Source organism: Limanda limanda, chromosome 8 (genome assembly GCF_963576545.1).
Source record: "Limanda limanda chromosome 8, fLimLim1.1, whole genome shotgun sequence".
Lineage (NCBI taxonomy): Eukaryota > Metazoa > Chordata > Actinopteri > Pleuronectiformes > Pleuronectidae > Limanda > Limanda limanda.
Window position 1 is genome coordinate 15,411,479 of NC_083643.1, and position 24,195 is coordinate 15,435,673.

At 42.1% G+C, this 24,195-nt stretch overlaps 2 protein-coding genes across 3 annotated transcripts; both read left to right on the top strand.

The window, feature by feature from the left end:
- The first annotated feature begins 1,446 nt into the window (after positions 1-1,446).
- On the top strand, positions 1,447-10,222 carry ice2 (interactor of little elongator complex ELL subunit 2). Of its 2 annotated transcripts, none has more exons than XM_061076568.1 (15): positions 1,447-1,542; positions 2,641-2,742; positions 2,828-3,155; positions 3,234-3,359; positions 3,449-3,583; positions 3,777-3,893; positions 4,204-4,363; positions 5,002-5,183; positions 5,270-6,080; positions 6,167-6,333; positions 6,918-7,047; positions 8,192-8,276; positions 8,439-8,489; positions 9,029-9,272; positions 9,863-10,222. In XM_061076568.1, the coding sequence occupies exons 1-15, from the start codon at positions 1,529-1,531 to the stop codon at positions 10,016-10,018; spliced, it is 2,808 nt and encodes a 935-aa protein (XP_060932551.1). In that variant the 5' UTR covers positions 1,447-1,528; the 3' UTR covers positions 10,019-10,222. The 2 variants fall into 2 exon arrangements, with proteins under 2 accessions (XP_060932551.1, XP_060932552.1); XM_061076569.1 differs by having other exon boundaries at positions 2,896-3,155.
- A 264-nt stretch (positions 10,223-10,486) lies between these two features.
- LOC133009099 (annexin A2-like) lies at positions 10,487-15,123 on the top strand. Its single transcript, XM_061076503.1, has 13 exons — positions 10,487-10,522; positions 11,132-11,189; positions 11,312-11,405; positions 12,209-12,303; positions 12,387-12,500; positions 12,650-12,740; positions 13,245-13,324; positions 13,413-13,472; positions 13,916-14,009; positions 14,089-14,184; positions 14,396-14,454; positions 14,702-14,824; positions 14,916-15,123. The coding sequence occupies exons 2-13, from the start codon at positions 11,142-11,144 to the stop codon at positions 14,973-14,975; spliced, it is 1,014 nt and encodes a 337-aa protein (XP_060932486.1). The 5' UTR covers positions 10,487-10,522; positions 11,132-11,141; the 3' UTR covers positions 14,976-15,123.
- The last annotated feature ends 9,072 nt before the right edge of the window (positions 15,124-24,195 follow it).

Consider the following 24,195-nt stretch of genomic DNA (forward strand, 5'->3'; position numbering starts at 1 on the left):
TTCCTTGTTTAACTTAATTTTCCTAAGTAATATCAATGGCCATTTAAAAGAAGTAAAATAATCCCTTGCAATATAATGATCTTCAGTTGCAATTTATACAAAGTTAGAATTATTTCTTCCTTATTTGTCAGCTCCTTAGAATATCAGAACATGTGTCATCATTTCATCATTGGTCTAATGTGGAAGTAAACCTTGAGAGAAATCTTTCTCTTCCAGTGTGAGGTGTTGAGCTGTTTAATCCAGATAACACTGTGTTTCGAGAAATAGAACTTTGAATAGAATTGTTCAAATGTGTTATTAATACCTGGAGGAGACGTCGCACAGGTCCACATTAACAAACAACAGAACCTGAACCACATCTTGTATTTTTCATCCCTCACGGAGCAATGGTGGGTGAAGAGAAAAGAGGAGATAATTAGAAGCTGATGCGAGGAAGCATCTGCACTAGAGCACATTTACTCTGATTTGTCCCAGTGACAGAGAGCAGCTCAGGACAGTGGTTGGGATTATATACTTCATCCTCCTACAAACAGGGATGTGGCCATTTTAACTGTTTGAGAGAAACTGACGACAGCACAAAATGGACAAGAGTAAGAATTCATGTCGGGGTGTTCTTCAGCCAATACACTGAAACAGTTTATTTTAGCAGTTATATTAATCTTAATTATTATTGTGATTATTATTAATCATAATAATCCTAATGTCAATAACAATTAATATTGTTATAATTATACACTATTTATGCAGCACTTTTCAACACACAATTACAAAGGGATTAAAAATATTCAGAAAGAAGGCAAATAAGATCTGGGAATAAAATAACACCAAAATAAAACAATTGAAAAACAGCATTAAAAAAAATCATTTTTAACATCTGTTCTATTTTTATTTCTGATTCTAACCATCCTCCCTCACTCTCATGCCTACACACACAAACACTCACACCTACAGTACACACACACACGCCTACACACACAGGAATCACACACACTCCAATCTTTACTTGTCTGTAATCAGTTTTTGTGTGTCCTCCCTCCTGGTGTCAATCCTGAGGGTCTGTTCATGTCTGGTTTTGTTCTATCTCACTTATTTTGTTTTGCTTCACAACAATTAAAAAAATAAATATAACAATAAAATTATAAAATAACAAACTCTTGTAGCCAATAAAAATGTTATAGTCTGATTAATAATTAAAGAAGTGATTTAGAATATGATCGCCTCACTCTAATAACTTTGAGTAAATATGTGTTTGTTAAACCTTTGTTTGCTTTAAATTAATAAAACATTATCAGCTTCTGTTTCTGGGGGAAATGTTTGAGACGAGCACCAAAGTTTTCTTTTAACCAGTAAAAACACGGGTGGAGTGAGGTTAATGTCCGGTGGGGGGCAGCAATGTACACAAAGCTTTAATATCAACATGGAATCACCACACGAAGAAATGTCGCCTGTCAAACGCTTGTTAGCCGGCTAATGCTAACTGATGCTACACTAACTCTGATGCTGGATATCGTGCTTTCGGTGACCAGTGATGGAGATGCAGTGGTGAGCGGTGTTCAAAAGCTTCTTCTGTCACAGGTGTTCTCACAGGTCGGACATTTCAACTGACCTGCTCTCAACGGTAGCTCATAGTAACCATCAAACATGCTGGTTAGCATGCTAAGCTAAGCCCGACTGAGAGCTGTTGTGGCTGACAGCTAACAGCTAGCCGTGCTAACCAAACATCGCATGCTAATATAACATAAACCAGACAGTAATAAGCACCATGATGGTGTTTGTAGCTTAGTTCTGTTCGTGTTGGTTGATCTATTGAAACATGAACGGAGAGAACTAGAGAAGAGAAGAGTCCCAGGCTGGGACAGGGAGACAGGGACTCCATCACAAGTTTACTAAGTGAAGAGCTATCATTGGTTTGTTGTGGGAGTCTACTTTCATTCCTCCATCACTAGTGACGACATTAAAATGTTAAATCACCTACCTCAACTCAAATATCCACATGTACAGTGTAACATCTGTCATCATTTAGAAGTGGACATATTGTTTATACATATATAGTTTAAACGTGTCAGATTGCTACAGATATAATATTGATCACCAAGTTGATAAAACATTGTAAGGTTATTGAAAGCTGCCAACTAATAACCAAAAACAATCATAGGATCCTCTTTTATTAGTCCCACTGTGGGAACATTTGTAAGATGTTAATTGTAAGTTTAGATTATTTAATACAGACCACGTATTTAAATACATATATAATCAAATATAGATTTACTTGCCTGCGTTCTGCCCAGTATCAATATATACTGGATAAATGTATCTATATCTTAATCCTTTTTCTTTTTTTTACTTTATATATTTCACTATGACATTTACTGTTACATGGGTGTTACAGGAAATATTAAAGTCGTTGTCATTGCTTTTACTCACTTCAATTCATCCCAGATGTATTTTATTTAACAGAAAACATAGAGTAACTCTCCCTTTACAGTGCACACCAGCCCATAGCAGCAACAAACGCCAATTGAGTTATTGTATTGTGCACGTCACAAGAATGTGAGTCTGTCCCAGTACAAAAGCGTGGTAATGTAGAACTTTGTTATAAATCATTTACTGATATCATTTCCTGTCTGTTTTTAACTTAAGGGAAGATCCTCCAGTTCCTGATGGTCCATTCTTCACCAGAGATCTCTATGATAAATATTCCCTTGCACCTAATATCAGAGAACTGTGGACATTTCTCCAAAGGTATGACAATAAATTAAAATTGTATTATACTGTGGTTTTACAGTCTAACCAATGAGACTGAATTTAAGATTTTTCTCTGACTCAGTCCTGAAGAGAACATAAAAGAGGGAAGTGATGTCGGGGCTGCGCAAACCTCCAGCTCTCATCCTGCAGAAGTCGCCGTAGAGTTTAAAAACAAGAGCTGGGACAGCTGTGACAGTGATGATCCATTTGCAGACAATGGTGCAGAAGGTCCAGGAGAATGCAAGGGTGCCAATAAATCCAAAGTGAAGGTCAGTCAGGTTGAGAATGAGGCCCGGGCTGCTTTCCCTGAACCCAGACTGCCCTACCCGTGTGTGTCCACCCTGTCCAGCAGAGACCAGAACGCGTATCTCGGCTATTTGATGAGTAAGAAAACCATGGCTCCTCCACAGGTACCACCTTACTGGTTTTTAGATCTTACCAGTCTCTTTTGCATTGCTTTACTCTCATCATCTGCTCTTATATTTCAGTTTCAGGGTTTAAAGGAACAAGTAAACCAAGAAGTGATGCAGTTCATTTGTTACTTGCAAGATGTGGCCAGAGTGTGTTTTGATGACTACAACTTCATATCACACGGAGCTATGCAATATTCCGAGGTACTGATGCTACAAGAATTGATTCTGTGGTCAGCTCAGTGTGAGGTTTGTTCACCAATATGACGACAAAGGGCTCAAATGGTTTTCAGGAATTCTTCAGGAGCTGTTTGGATTACATGACAACGATTCCTCAACTCTACCAAATCCACGAGATGACGAGTTTGACGGGGGGCACGTTCAACCCAGGGCTGACGCTGACCTTCGAAAAACAGCTTCTAATCATGGTAACGCACTTTTGGTCGTGTACTTGTGTCACACCTGAGCTGTTTCCCTGCACTTCACTGACTTCACTGCATAAATGCCATTGTCCACGGTTCTGTTCAGCCTTTGAACTTGAAGTATTGTATTGCAGAATCAGTCTTTTACTGTTGATTCACTTATTCTTTTTTTTTTGTTTCCACCCTTTTATTTCTCCAGGGCAATGTGGATATTACAGACCACAAGATAGTGCCTGCTGATGCACGGCTTGCATCGGATTATCACAGTGTTTCATCAGAGAATCCTCCAGCTAAGAAGGCTAAGGACATGCACGCTGTAAGCAATTGTCTCGCTTTTTTAATTACTCCAATAAAGTTACAACGATGTTTTACTGCTAGAATGGGATTCATGACCGCAGGTCTATTGTAACTCCATTCCAGCTCTTGCAGTTTTCACAAAAGACACCAGAGGGTGTTCACGTCTTGCTCAGCAAAACCAGTTCTAATTGTGTTTCTGAGTGATTCCAAGTCAGACTGTCCAGTTAAATGTAGACACTTTTGTATCCACTGGTGTGTGTTCTTTGTTCTTTGTTTGACTCTTTGATACTGTGGTTGTTCTGGTGTGACCCTGTCTTTTTTCTCTACAGACAATCAGCAGTGATGGTAATGCAGAGAAGCTGTGTGCACGTTATGAGCCTCATGTGTGTATGACTCGAGAGGCCTTGGTCAAGCTACTGGACAACCATGGTCCTGAGTTTGGGGAGCCGTGGGAGCTGCCTGTTTGGATCAAATCAAATCCAGGAAAAGGTACAGCTTCGTCATTCAGGAACTCGGGCTGTCATGGGAGAGACAGTTTAATTAGGAGCAATTTAGGGATAAAACTTCCAGTGGGTAAAAGTGCTTTAGATGACTTCATGCCTGTAATCCCTCTTCTTTTTCATCTTCACCTCTCAAATCATTCAAAAATAATTAACCTTATCCCTGATCCGGATCCACACTAAAATGTAATGGTTTCCTGACCCACATCACGTAACTTCCAACAAGTTTTGTAGAAATCTTCTTTTTTGTGTAATCTTCTTACAAACAACAATCATACAAACCAATTAACAAAAAGACAGAGAAGGGTGAGGTCATTGTATATAGATAGTTCACCTTACCTGTGTAAATATATTTAAATAAGTTAGAATTTTGACTTATGGCAACTATACCTCTGCATAGTTAATAGATTTAAACAGTTAAAATACTGTTCAGAAATCGAGTAAAGGTTTGAATTTGACGATGCATTTATATCCGATTTTTATGTGAAAGATGAAAACGTCTTCATGTTTCTGAAAGAAAAACAAAATGAAGCAGTAAGTAAAGATAAATCACAGTGTGCATTGACATCAAATGGCCTCTTGGTGGCACTGTTTGTCATAGTCCTGTATATCATATATCATCCACAGGCAGTAGTCTGAAGAAGACGGTGTACATAGACTCCCCCCTGCTTAAGACTGAAATGACAGTGAGAGAGAGGAGTCGCTTCTACCATGAGGAGAGTTTGAAGCTCTCCATCACAAAGAACGGAAGAAAAAAAGTCTTTCATTTAATGACAGAACTTCCTGTCAGTGAACAGCAACCCACTCCGGTATGTTGACGCACAATTAGCAGTGAAAAAACATGTGATATGTGCTTTTATATCATTGGAGAAATGTTTTTCTCTTTCTAAATCAGGAGAGCTCACAGAGAAATGTAGTGTCCTTTGAAAACGAGAGTCTCGATTTTGAGATGGACCTCACTGACCTGGAGACATTCGGGGAGACGTCGTCCGTTAAAGTCTCCAAGAAGCAGAAAGTACAGACTGAGCAGCATGTCGGTGTTAAAAGTACAAAAGCTACAAGTGTCCCAGCTGTAAGTAAGAAGGAAACGTCCAGTGGGGATCCTGCAAACAAGAGCAGCAGTTCACTAGAAGAGATGAACGATGATCCCGTGATGAAGGAGGCAGCTCAGCAGGTGCAGAGTGAGACCTGTGAGCCGCAGACTGAACAGCTGAGACACGACTCTGCACAGACAAGTGACCGAGACGTCGCTTCTACAGGAGAATCTGATGATGAGAAGCTGGTCATTGATGATTTGTCTCCAGCTGCACCAACCACATCACAACCTCAGCTGAAGGCTTCACCATGCTCTGCTGACCCCCCCGTGACCCCGGCCTCTGAGACCCTCCCCGTGAAGTCACCACAGTCTTCCCCTGAGAAATCCACGAGGCAGACGCGTCAATCCAGAAGATCTCAGGCCGGCGACCAGCTGGGAGAGATCCTACGCATGCAGACAGCAATGTTCCACACACCAGGCAAATGCTCCACCACTGTGGCCCAGGAGAGCGCCCCATGCACGGGACCCCCGGTTCACTCCAACCCAACGTCTTTGGTTAAACCCTGCGTGTCCTCGTACTTAGAGAGAAACCAGGACCAGGACGGAGAGACCTGCTCCACTCCACACACATCTGCACCCGGGGTTCACGTCAACACGACCGAGCACAGAAGTGAGTTTCAAGTAGATGTTTATTGATGTGGATTTCAATTGTGGCTGTATCCTTAATTAACACATTAACACATTAATGTCATGCAGAAATACTGTCACACGACCTGCAGGCTGGCGCAGAAGATGAACAAGACTACCAAGCTCCAGAGGAGGGGAACCTGCTCTACAAGCTCCACAGTCTGCAGGACACGCTGCTCCTGGTGCGCAGCTCGGTCTCACTGACTCACTCAAGACAAGTCGGCAGCCAGAACCAGGTAGACGTGTTAGTTTACACCCGTCCTCCAGAATGTCATAAAACTCAGGGATCCGGACGTTCTCTCCAGTTTGCCTTTCACACATGAAGAATTAAGCAGGTGATTCTGCAGTCAGACACGTTCACGACAACACAGAAATGTTGTTCAGACGAAGGGAGGCGCAGGAGGCAGGACATGATTTATGCATTCAAGACAGGAGCGTTTTTGTTTATAGTGCATTAACTCAGGTGTCAGCCCTTATCACCAAAAGCTCTGGAATCTCACCGTCCTTCTAAGTTGACATCTTTGTCTTCTACGTGTTTGACACCTCTTTTTACACCCTTATTTTTTCCAGTTGTGCTTCTATGGTTTGTTAGAAACATCATCAATGTGCCCACTTGCTGGTGGTGAATCCTCCCGATAATCCCCTGCTGTATCCTCGTGACTCACTCGGACATTATCCAGAGGTTTTCCTAGGGGGCATGTAGGAGAATGCAGTCTTATGTACAACCCCTCCGGATAATCTCCTGACTGCATGTGTTGTATTTGTGTATAAAATCAGTTCATGATATCTGATATCTTTCCTCTGCTTTCTGCTCCAGTAGTATGTACCAGTGCACGTGTTGCCCAAGCTGGAGTACCAGTTGAGTTATGGTGTGGAGTGTTTAACTCACAGCGAGGCGTGCCAGCTGTGGACAGAGACATTGCTTCACTCCAGCACAGTTTCATTCATAGGTACGACTTTTACTGCCATAACTGCCACTACTTTACTTGAGATCAATGCAAAATGTTCCCAAATCGTTCTCAGTTCTTGTGTAATTCCAGTTATTTTTCAACATAAAAGATTAGAGAAAGGTTGAAGTAATTTGACTCAAGAAAAAGAGTTTTCTGTTCTCCTTCCCTCACGGAGTTCAGTAGAGTCCATGAGGCATATCCTCCCACCAACCAGTGGAATATTCTGCAGATGACTCACCATCCTGCTGCGACTGAGTGGTGTTTGAGTTTACTTTGTTGCCATATCAACAAGCCACATCTGATTGTGGGGCATTACAAAAACTGCAGTTTGCCAAGCTCAGCTAAATGTTGTTTTTAACCTTGAATAACTTGCCTAATGGATTTATGATCTGTTGCTCACTCATTGATCAAGATTAAGGCAGAGACACCACTGTCTTCACTGTGTGAGCTGCTTTAACTTCTGTAGATGATGCATTGGAAAGTATTTTTTTCTTAGTCTCTAAATTATAGCCCTTTGTCTCTCAGTACACACTGCGACAGAACAAGCTTATCTACTGGTTCCTTCAAGGCCGATGTGATGAGGAGCTCTGGCAGAAGTGGAAATAACTCGCAATCAAGCATTTGAGTTTCCTTTTTATGTTTAAAAAAACTTTTGTTTATCTAAAAATGGACAAAGTGTCAGAGCAGGATTAGAATAGCCGGTTAGAAAACAGTGATGATACACTAGACTGCTGTTCCCATAATATAGATTATCTACTGTTGGATGGCAGAAGACTTGGCTGATATAAGAGTTCCTTCTTTATTCAGCGGCTCCCTGTTCATCATGTGCTTCATCATGTGGCTTCCCAATTGTGTATTTATGGCTGTGCAGGCTTGCCGGCTCTAAAATAGTCTATAATTGAAGGAAGGCCTTTTTGAATTCTAAGCCGGGAGTGGGAGGCAGCAGCACAGACAGGACCAGCGAGCGTTTCTTACCCCCCCCCCCCCCCACACTCAAAGCTTGTACCAACGCTGGCAAATCATCAGACTAATTACTTTGTAAGCTCCAGGAGAGTGACTGATGAGGAGGTGAAGCTCTCCATGTGCACGCTCATTAGCTCCTTCTCTCAGCACATCCCTTGTTCCTCCCTCTCTGTCTCTGTAGCTCACATCAATACACACTCATCAGAAGTAGCTCTGCTGAGGAAGCTGCCTGACAACTGGAAACAGAACATCTCCTGTGGGTTCACGTGAGTGTCGATTGTCAGCTCCAGTCAGTCTAATCAATAATCCTGATCTTTTCGTCAGTGGTGTCATCGCCTGTGTTTTTGTTATCTGAGTCAGTGTTGAGGTTTCCATCTCGACCAAAGTAGACAGACTGTAATTTGGTGATATCTGTGTTCCGCCCACAGGCCGTCCAAGTGTCTCAATATCCTGCACCACCTACTGAAAAAACTCACCGGGTAAGTTTCGTCATCATAGGTTTGTTTGTACACGTTTATTGCTGAGCTACTTTCCCTTATTTTCCTCTTTTTTATATCAGATATGATCTTGAAAGAATGTTTACAATGAACATTTCTGCAGAAAGAGTAAGAGATTCTATTGGTTTTACTGCAACACAAGCACAGGATTTTGTTTTGATATTTGGAGAAGGGTGGGGCCTCTTCGGAAACTTTTTCCAAATTGGAGAACGTGATTTGATTTGTCTGGGCACAGATTTCTTCACGCTTGGTTTAGGATGATGACGTTTCTGTACAGTCAGGATTGATAGCCTCGAGCTGAGGCTGTGACGTTAGCATGCCCTCGTGTTTGTGTTGGGGGGGTTACACAATCAATTACTCAGCCCCTCTTAAAATATGTGTCATCTCCATTCTGTATTCACCTGTGTTCCAGTCATTTGGCAGGAAGCCAGAGATTAGTCAGGGGTCTGAAACATGTTTGAATATGTGCCTTTTTAAAGCAACACACCCTCAGTGAATTTTTAATTTTTTTTTTTTTTCAGGTTGGATGAAGGACAGTACCTGATTGCACACAAACCAGGGGAGCCTTTTGTGACCTTATTGAAAGCAGCTACTGGGAAAGTGAGTCGGGGGGCTTACAACCTGCAGCAGGTCCACGGCGCCGTCCCACAGCCCCCGGCCTCGGGCTTGTTGCCATGGGTACCTGTTGATCCAGCTGTGGTCCTTCCTTTCCACCATGCACACGGTCGTGTTCCCTGCACCTTCCCTCCAAAACCCTTACCACAGGTGTGTGCTTCATTATTATCATTATCAACAACACTATAGACAGATTACACTGTGACAAAAATACCACAACAGATTCAGAGACCAGGGCTGGGAAGGTAATGACAAATGGATGAAAGGTTAAAGTGTGACTGATTTGTGGTGAAGTGTAAGGATGTCCACACCCTTGGACCCACATAGACGTCCCTACAAAGGAATTCTCTGGAAGCTAAAGTAGATACAATGTGCAAAACACTTCGTTCATTTATCAGACAGGCTGAACCGGCACACTACTGCATAGTTTACAAGCCCATAACTAACAACAGGGACAAAAGAGAGTGTCACAGTTTCAGCAACAGCTCTGTGTGGTTTGTTGGTGCAGACGTTGACACATTCACAGAATATCTTTCTAAAATTCCACTCAGTGAAGACGTTAACTCATCTCTTGGCTCAACACACAGCTTTTAATAAGACTAGTTTTCTCTCGTGTATTCAGCCACTGACAGATCATCAGATTAGCAAATAAAAACATTGTTAATGTGGATATATTGTAGCTGCTTGAATTTAGCCCCCATTTATTCAGAGATCCATTTTTTTCTCCCTTTATCCAACAGATGGTGAGAGATGGGTCATCACAGGCCAACGGCCGAGGAGCTGGTCAGTCCAAGAACCAAAATAGGAATGCAGGAGGGAACGTGAAGAACAAACGAGGAAAACGCGCGGCCAGGCGCAACAACTATATTAAAAAGCTCATTCAGAAGTCAGTTTAACATCTCATTTGACATCACAGGTTAATCAGAGGACAGAACACCAAGAACCTCTTAAGATTTCTCACTGGAAGTACAGTGTGTACTTTATAGTGAAGCACTTTCTACAATGTAAATTCTACACTTTATATTTTTGTATTGTTTTGATATGTTTTGTATATTTTGTCAGTTGAAATGTTTTGTATAAAAAATAAACTGTTCATATCAGTGTTTGGTTATTATCTCTGGAGGAGGAAATCAGGTTTTGACATCACTTTAATAATCTCCTGAAAGCACAGAGCTCTGGTCGTTTGTATGTTGTCGAACTTGAACAAAGCTTAAAAAACCCTGAATTCCCTCTCGTGAGCTTCCAGTGGAAAAGGTTGGATTCCAGGAGAGAGGAGGGAGTCTGAGCTGGGGGCGGTGAAAGGGGAAGTCTTTGTGTGTATGAAAAGCTAAAGCGTCCACACCCATCTCACTTGAGTCGCCTGGACATATCTCTTTATCATCTCAACTTTTACACCTCAGGTAAGTTTAGTGTGGTTTTTATATTTTGATTTAGAACAAGAACTCCTCACTGAGATTAACTTGACAGAAAAGTTGAAGGGGACGTTCCAACTTTAGTCATGAGTCACAAGATGATTTCCACATAATTTCAGTTCAGTTTCTGTTCTTGTGCTGCGTTTGTGCTCTTTCTAGTTTTCTCTTAAGTTATAAAAAAAAGAAGTATTCCGGCTCTTCACTGTGTATTAGTGTGCACTAATACACAGTGAATACCCAGCCTGATGTAAGGTAGCAATTTTTCCAGGGTGTGTCTCTTTGGGGTTACTGTAGAAAATGTGAGTCATACTGAACCAGGGATTTGAAAATTAGTGGTTTCTCAGTATGTAAACGATTAAGCAGAGCCTTCCCAAACTGTAAAACTGCAACAGTAGAAACTTGATTAGATTAATCAACTCTCTGAGGAGTTAAATGACTGAAGTCATTCAGACTTGTGCCTCTGTTTAGAAGCCACTGCCTTAGTGGATCAAGTGATAACGTCTTCAGGCAAAACAAACGTGACCCATTCAACTCAGACATCTGATCTGAGAACAGTGAAAGCGGATTGTGTGTTGACAGTTTTGTCATCTTTTTCAGGACCGTCAGAATGGCTATGGTATCAGACTTCCTGGGACAACTGTCTCTCAACGTTGCGGTAATGCCACACTTCTCTTCTCCTTTTGTCCAATATCGATCTCAGAAATTATACAGCACATCACACACACTGAAATCTGTTTGTCTGATCATGTTTTAACCTCTTCGACTCTGAATTCTTAGACCAAAGAGCCCAAGTTCCCCACTGTGGTCACTGCAACGGACTTTGACCCTGACAGAGATGCTGCCAGAATTGAGACAGCCATCAAAACCAAAGGCAAGATTATAATAACAGTGCATGACTCTCTAAAACAGCTTCTGCAGCTTCTCTCCAGTGGCTGGTATTTGTGAGTCAGCATCGTGGCTTAAAATCGTTTGACCGTGCTGGGAACACCTCCAAGTCTGTGCCTCAGTGTTGGCAGAGCATTGTTCTGGACGCTGGCTTAGAGCTGCTGGCAGCAGTCTGACCGACAACCCTCCCACTCTCCACCATTTTGTTGTAGTGACGATTCGAATGAGTTATGTGTTGAGAGATTTTTCTTTTCTAGAGCGGGCGTGAGTAGGAAATACCTTGTGACCATGTTGAAGTGAGCCTGTGTTGTTCTACAGTGCAGAGTTGATAAACATGTTGCTCTCAATCTAACTCTGGTTTTCATAGGACACTTAATAACAGGTGAACTGTCTTCTGTCCTATTATAATGTAAAATGTACTTTTGAAAAAGAAAAAAATTAAACTAAATCCACGTTCAGCCAGCCGTTATAATCCACAAGTCTCTGAAAGAGTATTAACATTGTTCTTAAAATACAGCTCATTAAGTGTATTCCTAAATATTCTTTAAATGTTTTATCTTCAAGCATCTTTTAAAAAATGTTTTGCAATGTATACAGCAAACAATTAAAAATACATATAAACAGGACTTGGGGCTGTGGGACTGATCAGTTTTTATGTTGTTTATATGTTTTATTTCTCAATTCTTCTGTAATTTAATCAAAATAACTTCAATATAGTTTTAAAAATATATTTAGTGGTTGAATTCCCCGTTGTCTCATTAATGTGTGTTTGTGTTTCTTTTTCATTAGGAGTGGACGAGCAGACCATCATTGATGTCCTGACAAAACGGACCTACGCTCAAAGAAGAGATATCGCCTTCGCATATGAAAAGAGGGCGAAGAAGGTACAGTAGATACTGTATGCTCTGATCATGTGATCATGGGCAGGGACACATCTGATGACACTGTGCCATTTGAATGTTTTTAGGACATGATCACAGCCCTGAAGGGGGCGCTGTCTGGATCCCTGGAAACAGTGATCCTTGGACTGATGAGGAGCACGTCCCAATATGACGCCTCAGAAATCAGAGGATCAATCAAGGTGAGGACTTGGATTCAATGAATCCCACTGAAGGATTAGACTGCCCTCTAGTGGACATAAGAAAACATGCCTTGTTTTTCATGAGCCATATAAAGAGGTGGTGAATAACTATGAGAATCTTTTTGGAATGAAGATTTCTGTCTCTTCAGGGTTTAGGAACAGACGAGGAAACACTGATTGAGCTTTTGTGCTCACGCAGCAACGATGAAATGGTGGAAATCAAGACGGTTTACAAAGAACGTGAGTTCAAAACATCCCAGCTGCTCATTTACCTCTGAATGTGGTGCTCAGGTCAAAGGGACACATTTCATACTGAAAGAAAAATGATCCATGGATGAATTTAGCTTTAAACCTTGTGTCCATGTGCTGCAGTTTATGTCCTTTAGAGACAGAATCCCTCACTGCACCCCCTGTCTTTACCCTCTGTAGTGTGGCATCAATGTTATTTCTGATTATTCTAATATTTATTCTTTTTTTATCAAAGTCCAGCACATCAGAGTGTAGGTCACTTCTTCTACTACATCCCTCCACCAGCAACATGAGCAAATTATTCTCTGATAATAGAAGATACTTAGCCACAGTGAAGAGGAGGATCTTTAAGAATATGTAATAAATTCTGAATATGAAAGTAAATTTGAATTAAAATATTGACTTATTTAAGGATAGTTAAGGCGGTAACTCAGCCGTTATGTGATTGCTGTGGTTATGGAGCTGACTCTAAAATGAAATTATGAGTTCCCACAGTGTTTAAGAAGGATCTGGAAAAAGACGTTGCAGGTGACACCTCTGGGAATTTTGCCAAGCTGCTCTTGGCTCTGGTGCAGGTGAGATGTGGCATCTGACATTCTACTGTGTGTATTAAATAAGATCACATGTTGAAACTGACCTGAGCCGTGTTTCATTCCTGCGCAGACCAAGAGAGCTGAACCAACCTCTGTTGTAGACTTTGAAAAGGTCGATATAGATGCCAGAGTAAGTTGCCATTTTCTCTTTGTCTGGAAATATTTACTCATTAATTTTAAAATGTTAACATTTATCATAAAATGAGCAGTATTCATCATCTTTGAAATGTGGATTTGTTAAAGTTTGAAGGTGAATTTGTGTCCTTCATCTCTTTCCACTGTTTTATCCTGAGATCAACGTTATGATGGTTATTTGAGTCGTGTTGGATGTAGAGGTCGATTGAATATATTTACTGACTTCACCAGACTTTTAAAATCTGTGTTTGGCCAGTGTCACACTTTAGCCCAAATATGAGAATAATTGAGTTGTTTTATTTAACCAAACTAAGTGATGTGGAAATCTACTGCAACGACCAAACACATTTGGAAACCGGGGCTAATTTAATTAAACATTGTGTAACCAGTTATTTTCATTGCAGACTTGTTTACTAGTGTTTTGTTGGTTTAACTCAGAAACTCTACGAGGCTGGAATACAGAACAAAGGAACCGACGTGGTGGCCTGGATCTCCATCATGTCTGAGAGAAGTGTGCCACACCTGCAAAGAGGTGATCGAAGAGTTCACCTGTGGAATCATTCAGTGTTGTTTTTTGCTTTGTTTTAATCATTTCATCTTCTGCTTGTTAGTGTTTCAGAGGTACAAGAACTACAGCCCCTATGACATGCAGGAGAGTATTATGAAGGAAGTCAAAGGAGACTTGCAAAAGTCCTTTCTGGTGCTAGGTACATTTATCTTTTATCATTGATTATTAATTTCAGTTAATTGACAGTGACCCTATTTATTCAGGTTAATATCAAATAACTATTATATTGGTAATATTAAGAATTAACAATGTACAGTATTATACACGTATTAAATACTTGTATTATATAATTGTATAATAATTCAAATTGTATTGTGGATATTTATTCCGATTTTCTTTCTTTTTTTCAGTTCAGTGCTTTGAAAACAAACAGCTGTACTTTGCCAAGAGACTGAGTGAAGCCATGAAGGTAGTTACAGCGCTCTTCTCCTCCTCCTGTTGAAACTTGGCTTTTTTTTAAAGCCCACACTTTCTTTCTTTCTTTTCGGAACAACTGTAAGAAGTACATCTGTTTGTGAAAGTTACATTTTGCTTCAGGATCACAGAATCCAAAGTTGGCAAAAAAGTCATCTTACAGCAGCGTTGCATCAGCTGCTGTGGTTAAGTTTAGAAGGTCTACGAGTTCGGTAAGTGCTGACTTGTGCTCGTCTGTGCAGAGCAAAGGAGCCAAAGAGAAGGTGGTGACCAGGATCATTGTGTCCCGCTGCGAGGTGGACCTGCAGAAGATCTGCTCCGAATACAAGAGCAACTTTGGACAGACTCTGCAAAAGACTATTTTGGTAAATGAATAATTCAACCTGCCTCAGATCCATTACTGACTTACAGACTCGCTCTGTCATGCAGCTCCTCTAACCTGCTCTGTGTCTGCAGGAACACACCAAGGGAGACTACCAGAAGGCAATGCTCGGCCTGTGTGGACCAGAGCAGTAGAAATCAATCATCAGTATCAAAAGGGTTTCACCTTTCCACCACTGGAGAGGTGAATATCACACTTCAGAGGAAACTCTGCGGCTAAAGCCCATCCAAGTTATTCCACACAAACGCACACACACACACTCTCACAGACACACACACACACACACACACACACACACACACACACACACACACACACACACACACACACACACACACACACACACACACACACACACACGCACACACACACACACACGCACATACATACACACCTAAAGGCAACATTTAAGAAGATAACGTTTTTTGCTATATGAAGAATCTGTATTACAGCTTATGTTTGTCGGAACAAACTGGAAATAAAGTTACATTGTTGAAGTATTAAAGCCCACTTAGATTGTTCTTACTTGACGTTTCTATAGTTTTCCACTAGAGGGCGCTGTAGGAGCATTAAACACAGCTGTAGGAGGCTCCAGCTCCTCTGTGGCCTCAGAACATCTGATACCTGTGATGAAAAGCAGAAAAGTTTCAACATAATGAAATATTTCATCTCCAATTGTTGTTTCATTGTTTTCTTTTCCTGCTAATTAGAGGTCATCAATGAAGTGAAAATCCAAATATCTAAGTGCTTTAAATATTTTACTTGCACATGATAAAAATAATGTTTTTTGTATCTTATGACATTTAAAAAACAATCCTGGTTTATATTACTCCTGAGAAATTTAAAACTTCATGTGTGTAAAAGTATGAATGATTTTAAGAATACAGTATCATGATCCATGCAAATACAGATAAATCTTCCTCATTTTCCACTTTGAGCTTCCGTCAAGATGATTTAATCATTAGTGTGTTTTTCTGTGTTTGTTTGGTGCTAATATTTTAATTAAAAATGTTAATTTTACCTCTGGCAACGATGATTTGCATAACCACTAAACAAGCATCTATACAGTGTATTTCTGCTGTTTAGTTTGTGGTCTCTCAGGATGGAGAAGTAACCACCACAGTGTTGTCAAGGCATTTCTACTGAAGTATAAGGAAGAAATGGCCCCAAAAGGCAGGAGCAGTACTGCTGATCTATGCAGCGCTGAGGAAGAGGATGTGAGGGGGGGAACACGGACCCAATAATCTAAAGAAAATGAAGCGGTGTACTGTAACTCAAATATGAAAGCAGATCATCTATTATTGGGGGGGCAATTGCCTGATAAAATAATGCTTCTGTCTAATATTTTCACTGGTTCAGTAGCTAGGGAGAAAAACGGCATCAATTTTTAACAAGGCGCTGGATTTATGATCATTTTGTAATAATATTGATGAGAACATTAGCCCTTTGTGATGGTTTATGTTTATTGGCAATAAAAAAATAAAATATAGTGTAAAAGAAGGTAAAACAGTATTTTTCCAAGCTGGAAGTGGGATTTATGCGTGAATATGGTGACAGATTAATCTCTGCATCATAAAGAGGAAAGTAGCCCCATATTTTTCCCTTTTTTATATGGATGTACAACATGCTGTTCTGTTCAAGGCCAGCCCACAGGGACCTGCAGCAAACCCAAGGGGAACTCTCCTCTCGATTGAAACGATGCAATTTACTGTCCCAAACGCTGGCACTTCATCATTCAGAGGACTTTAACCCCATGAATGTCAAACACAGAGCATGCTGGGAAGGAGATGGAATACCACGCATTACCATAACAACTAGAGGCAAATGCCAATCACTCACGAGCCTAAAAGGTGAAGAATAATACCACATAATCACCCAGTAACGTCTGAATTTGAGGATAGATCGATGAGATCATTTAAAACATTTCTTAAATAATCTAATATACCCACAGTGAACCAGTGACCAGTCCCAGCTGTTAGTTCACTGTGTCCTGGTGGTTTTAAAGGTCAGACAAATCCTGTTCCATTTTTCCAGCACTTGTCCCAGTTAGATCGAACATGTGGGACCCCCCCCCCCCCCCCCCCCCCTCGCTTCACCTCAGAGACAAAGCCCGGGCGGCGCTGCAGGCATCCAGCAGCATTAAAGTTTCACAGTACAGCTGTAGAGCTGCTGCCGGCCCGCCAGACATACCAACTGCACACTGGGAAGATATTAGTTTGTGCTTTTTATTAATTCATCACATCGAACAGAACTCGCAACTTAGAGAACCGACAGCTTCTTAGCGTTCCTTCTCATCTCTCCCTCTCTCTCCTTGACACGTGTGAACCTGGCTCAGTATTTCTGTGCAGGGCACCAAAGGGTATTTAATTATAGAGTAGTGGGCCACCAAGGTCTTCTTTTAATTGTGTGCATCTGTGAGTGTGTGTGCATCTGTGTATGTGTGTGTGTGTGTGTGTGTTTGCCTGCAGCTCTGTAGGTCGCAGGCATACTCCTAAATGAGAACTCCTACAGGCTCAGCTGGAAGAGCTGCTCCCTCAACACATCTTCAGAGCCGCGAGAGCCCGAGTTTGATTAATATTTTCTTAATTATCATTATTTAATTCAGCAAAACCAAAGCTTTCTTCAGTGACAGCGTGGCCTTTGTCTCTGTGATGCTGCAGATCCCAGCTCATTAAGGCCATGCACAGATCCTGTATATGGTAAATAAGAGGCAGTGTCTCAACGTGGCCGCCCCAGGGAAAGTTGGCACCACAATGAAGGACATCTCCTTCTGAAGAATGGCGCTCTGCTGATGTTTCTCCCCGCTCAGACCGCAGAGCTGGATCCTTCGCCTCTGGCAGCGTAAGGCCCGCTTCCTTTCATGAGGCTCAAACTGAGACAACAGCGCAGGAAGACGAGCGATGTGCAGCCGTCCTGCCATCAGGCTGCCTCCTTTGTGCGGCCGACTGGTGATTGAAACAACACAAGAGAGCAGCAAAAGGCCTGTCTCCTCTCAGGCTCCGGCTGCAGTCAGTCCATCCGCAGACGAGAAAGTTTATAAAAGAGCTTTGTGGACACGCAACACAATGTATGTCTTTGAAGAGTTTGGCTTCTGTCATCTCGAGGGTTCCAAAAAGGTTGTACGTGACGTGCACTGCTTCGTTTCAACCTGTTTCCTACAGAATGTACACACAGTGTGCAGTTATTAGCTGCACATTAAATCAATCACGTCTGGTTCGAGTCACAATCCAGTTTGTTAAAAAGCACGCCCTGGAGACACGACTGGGTTTTATGTAGTTTATCAGATCAGCAGTATTTGCAGCTCAGGGCTGGATGGGATGCTGAGTTTTCTCTTTGCTTGAAGCTTCCTCTCCATTTCCATGTGCTGAGGGGATGAAGAATACCCTGTGGCTGGTTAACCTACATGCTTTCTACCTACCATATATCCACTGTCTCCGCTCCTTCAGCTGCTCCACAGACCGATCTCATCCCCTGAGCCGATTCTGCCACACGCCACTCACGCAGGAGGGAGTTTTCTGTCAGGGAGCCGCTCTGAGATTGTAGTGATCCTCTTGTTTTTGATCAAATGTCAGAGACTGGATGCAGGGTTTCTGCTTCATGTCATACAGGGCTAGTGAGAACACTGTGTGTGTACAGTTTAATCTTTTGATGGGGCTTCGTGGCCTCCAGCCAGATGCACTAATGATAATTTTCTGTGAAGTGCTTGTAATGGTCTGGCCCTGGCTTCAGCGGCCCGGCCGTTGTTTGCACATGCCACCGAATCAGTTTGGGTTTGTGTACTTTGCGGCGATGATGATAATATACCAGGAAGTGTAAGGGGGAGGACGGTCTTTATCAGGGTGGCATATTAATGTTTATTTACACCATGGCTAATAAGATGTGTGCTCCGCATCTAGGTGAGACAGAATGATGGCGGGTAATTAAACTGCTTTGCTTTAGATTCATCCATTATCCATACTCCAGCCTGCATACATAATGTAATAATGTAAAATAAGGCTTGTAGCAGCGGCGGACGAGGTGACCATTCCGAGGTGTTTTCATCCTCGGAGCACGGAGTAAATCACTGCGGCGTGTCACCGTGTGCAGGATGTATAGAGATCAGGATGATAAATTTGGGAATTGTCAAAATATGTGTTGACGAGTGAGTGAGATATGATCCTTTGCATAATGCAGTGTTGCAAGAACACAAACAGGCCGACAAGACTCATTTGCGTTGCAGCGTTTAGCTTTCAGCCTCTAACCTGTTGGTGGCTCTGGATTGACTGAGTGGGTCCCTAATCCATATTAGCATGATGCTTAATCCCATCTCAGGCAGGCCCCATCACCAATGTCCTTGTGGAACTAGCCACTGGACCCTACACACACACACACTACACGCACGCAAACACACACAAACACAGCCTCACCTTCATGCAATGGAGATTGAAATCAGCTAGGCAGACACTCAAGCATGAACCAAATGTCAGCGACAAGCCACAGGGAGAGAAGAGGAGCCCATGTTAATTATTACAGAGAGAAATCACAGTGTTTCACCTGCGAGACACGACGTCCAGGATATCTGTGGATCATGAAGTCATTTTCTTTTCTTCCCTCTGGGGGATAAACCAAGAGGAGACGCAATTTCAATGAGTAGGTCTTTAAAAGCAGTGATTAACTGTGTGATGGATGTGGTGGTGGTGGGTGGGGGGGGGGGTTCTACAATCTTCTGCTCATCACGAGAACTGTGTATACTTCTCTAAAGCGGAGAGTAATGATTTTGTGAGAGTTTATCCACTGAAAGATCAGCGAGTTTGAGAAAGCTGCAGAGTTCTTTTGTTCGTGAGGTTGTCACAGATTACAGATATTGTTTGAACCCGCACGCTGGATCTCTGACAGGAGAAATGCAAAGTTTTGAAAAGGTGTCTACAAATTTCTTCCCTCTGCACCACTTCTCTCTCATTTGGCTTTCGAACGTGTGGGGAAAAAACTGCCTTCCTCCTCCTCCTCCTCCTCCTCCTCCTCCTCCTCCTCCTCCTCCTCCTCCTCCTCCTCCTCCTCTTCTTCTTCTGACAACACGTTTCCCATGTGACACTTAACCTTTGGAGATTTTCCATTCTCTCTGATCATTCACTGTTTGGTTCATGTTAATTAACCCTGGAGCACAGCAGAGAGATACAGGCTTTGAAGCAGAAGAAGAAAAAAGAGAGACAGACAGAAGTAAAAGCACAAATGCTCTTGTTGGTTTTCTATTTTTTCAACAGGGTGATTAATTCCCCTTTGCCTGTGAGACTCTTGGTGCTACAGAGGATGGTGAGTGGCGTGGGTGTTGGAAAGGGTGCAAGACGGTTTGTGTCGCTGTCCCCGTTACTTCCTCTCCCTGTGAGGAAGTTGGCCGGAGCGGCCTGGCCTCCCTCAGGTGGCCATGGATATGGAAATCAGTTCAGAAATAGAACACAAGATGGATTTTGAAACCTTCAGCTTCTTTGAAAAAAAGGAAAAAGGATGTTTGTCTGTTTCTTTTGATTCTTTTTTGGCTCCCGGCAAAAATGGTCTTTTCTGCGCTCGCTTGAATTACACAAAGCACGTTTCCCAGTGAAAAGTGCCACTGGTGGCAGGCAGAGCTATATTGCCTGAGCCCAAAGAATATGCTGTGCATGTGAAATGATTTTGTTAACTGTTATCTCGTCTCTACTGGTTCAGGAGACGCTCGGAGTGAAGAGTGTACAGCAGGATCTAACCTCTGGCCTTCATGCCTCCTGTCATCATCAGCCGTGTTACAGCTAAAAATATACCATCAGGTGACATACAGCACATTTACTCTGGCATGTTGAACTCTGAAAGGGTTTTTTTTTCTTCCCCCCCTCTCTCAAAAGAACCTTTTTCTTAAAGCGGCAATGGGTTGAAATCCACCACTCCCAAACAGTGGAAATATTCATGAGGCAATCCGCTGGAGAAGACGAGCCACAGCACAACCAGAGGCTTTATTCTGCAGGTTCTCGGGGCAAATCTGTTCCTGTGCTTTCTATCTGACGCTTGTCTAAAGCACATAACAAAGACAGGAAGTGTGATTAGCCATGGAGAATAGGAGTACAGCGCTCCCTCCAGGATAAGTCTTGAGGTAGGACTGATCAAAGCTATGCCCAGAGACAGAGGGAGACTGAAGCAGCACTTTTTCAATGGCTATCTCTGCCTTAAGACACAGGAGGGGAGGGGAGGGTGGGGGGGGGGGGGGGGGGCTCTATACATATTTCCTTTTCAACGCCTATGTCGGAAAGTTGTTAATACTTTCTTGCAGAAGGCTACAGAACAATCAGTTCAACAAACTGTCACCAGAACAGAAATTCTTATTTGTCTTTTGCAATTAGATTCTTTTGTAAATGACATGATTCCTCATTAGGTTTCCATTACAGTAAATGTCTGCAAATACCCAGTTTGTTATTTTGTGTGTCTCTCATCAGTGCAATCTTACGTTTTACGATCTCCACGTCATGGGGCACGGTGACTCCAAATTCATAATACAGGTGAGAAATGTCACACATAACAACTTTATGAGTTGCACGTCCTTTTAAGTTTGCCCGGTGTCTTTTAGTGCAGGAGAAGAAGAGATGCAGGTACGTTCAGTCGGCCTCAGGGTGTGAGAGCGGCAGGATGAGGCTGTGGCTGCTAACTGAGAGGCCTTCATTATATCTGTGTTTAGAGCTCACCTCTGTGAGGCTGCTCATATCAAAAGCACGGCTTTGATTTCTCGGCCTCAAACACTTATAGGTGTCGCATGACACCCGCCTGCTGCTGCGGAATTCTTTGTTTTTTTCCTGTTGGAAGTTTCTCCACCATAATCATCAATATTTGATTTTTCTTTTTGCAAAAATCTCCATATACCTATATACATATCTATGCATGTGCACACTGTTTATTTTCTTTAGTTATATTTGTAAATAATCTCTTGATAGCAGATTGATACCTTTTTCGTCCGGAGAACACAGATGATGGAAAAGATCCAAATGCATATTTTAAATAACGTGATTATTTTTTGTTAATTTACATACTGAAGCTTCACACTCCTCCAGCGAAGCTAAAGAGCAAAGCTCACACACTGTTTATTAATACATTGTTAGCACTTTGGCAATAGCCAGACAACCGTCAATATGCTTATTCATGAAAGCACAAATTTGAATTTCTGCCTTGGCCTGTAAGCCTCTGAACTAGGAGACTAAATATATACTTACATTTTATTTCAAAGAGTGCGAAAAATCCTCTCTGGCAAAAAGACTGGCTATGAAGAACTTTACTCAAGGATAGGAAGCACATCATTAAAACGAGGGAGAAATATTAAAAAGGGGGGATATGAAAGCGTGAAGATCTATTCGCCTTTGGCTACTCCGAGTCGTTTCAAAAACATCTTGAGATCTTTCCCTCCCTCAGACCTGCACTCTCCCTTATTATTTGACTTTATTTGCTGGCTTCACACTGATTCCAGCTTCGGAGTTTCCCACTAAATAATCAATCACATGGAGCCTGATAAAGGCAAAGCAGTCCCTACGAGGAGGCTCTCTCACTGCACGCAGCACCAGGCGTGAGTGATTGGGCACAAGTGCTGCGGTCCCTTCATGTCTGCTTGACACCTCAGCTTTCATCAAAGTCCTCGAATCTTCGTGTCCTCAAACGCATCCCCAGACGGTGGCCTGGTCGGCCTAATTATAATACACAGAAATATGATTGCTGAGGGGAGTCGCCTTTATACAAAAAAGTGTAGGTATGAGGTAATTACCTGTTTTCGCCACCCTCTGTCTTTTGTCTCTCTTCATCTGTGGCGTGGACGGGTGGCGTGCTGTCAGCTCACACCAGAAGACGAGGCAGGAGTGAGGGACATTAACACATTACTCCCGCTCCCTCATGGATAATGGAACACGGTTTCATTTGAATGATAAACAAAATGACTTGGAGACACTGGGAAGATCACTCGCACCTGCCCCTCCCTGCTCCCATGCAAAGCTGTGTATTATGCAAAACAAGGGTTTTTGCTGAACTCATCTGTGTATCTCCCAGGCATTTTGGACAATTATAAGTCAGGAAAAGTAACTCCACCTTGCTAATGTTATTCAGTGTTGTGTTCACTGTCCTTTTATCAGAGCTCCGCCACTTTCATCTGCAAAGTTCTTCACCCAGTCCTGTGTTCTTCGCATTAGCATAGACGTGTAACTGGAGCCCCTTAATCAGAAACAACAAAGCACGGAGGCCTCGGTGTGTCCAGGCTGCTAAATAATTCTCGACCTTGTCAAAACAATCAAGTCAAATATGAAAAAAAAAGACCTTTTATATATTGATGTAGCAAAGTATACAGAGTAAATATATGTTCATTTACATGGGAAAGAATATTCGGCAGCACATAGCTGCAGCGGTGTTTATTTTCATTTATGAAGACTTTCAATTCAAAACAAACTGAAGTTATTTTAGTTTATTTTGCTGCCAATAAACAGCTGGGGGGAATGTTGTTCTGCAGTGACGCTCCCACAAACAAAAAGGTATTTCAAGTCTCCTGAAATCTGCAGCGGTGCGGCTCACGTACCGCTGCCGTGCTTGAAGAGTGACTCCTCAGAACTGAGTCTAAAAAGGGAGCATTGAATATATATTGGTTAACATCCTTTAACGGCAGCTACAATTAATGTGTGAAGCTGCGCTTGAATTCCACTTTGTGCCACACACCTGCCAATCACGGTGTTTGTAGAGCTGGATCACAGTGTTGTTTTCCTACTGTATTCAGCTCTGTGTGCATTTCCACTGGTGTAAAGAGAGATTGTATTTACTGGTCTTTTGAAGATGAGGCGGAGCCGCACTCACTGTGCAAAGACTCGCAAATTGCAAAAAGGGAACGGGAAAGGAAAAAGGGAGATGCAGAGTTGGAGAAGCAAACTGTGTCTTATGCGCATTGAAAGACAGACGAGACAAACTGTTCCCACCCTTCGCTTGCACAGACTCTGTGTTTGTGTGTCCTCTTTGCAGAGTCACCATCTTGTGTTTGTGCGACAGGAGAGAAGCCGACTGCAGCCACAGAAAAACTCCCTCTAGATGTGACAGATTAAAAACTCAAGAGAGATCATGATTACGTGTGAAACTCCTTTTACAGTACTAGTGCAGTGTCTGTTTTAACCCTGCCTATTTGGAACAGGCTGTTTACTTGACTGGTGACAAAATGTGGAGCTACTGCAGAATTATTACCTGGCATTGGTGATCATCAAGTTAGACAACTTTGTGTTCATCCTACCTAGTTTATCTGCAATTACTATGTTTGAGTCAATAATTGTCATCAAATGAAACTGAATTTGTTTTCGTACTATTCACACATATATTTTTTATATAAGATTGAATGATGTATTT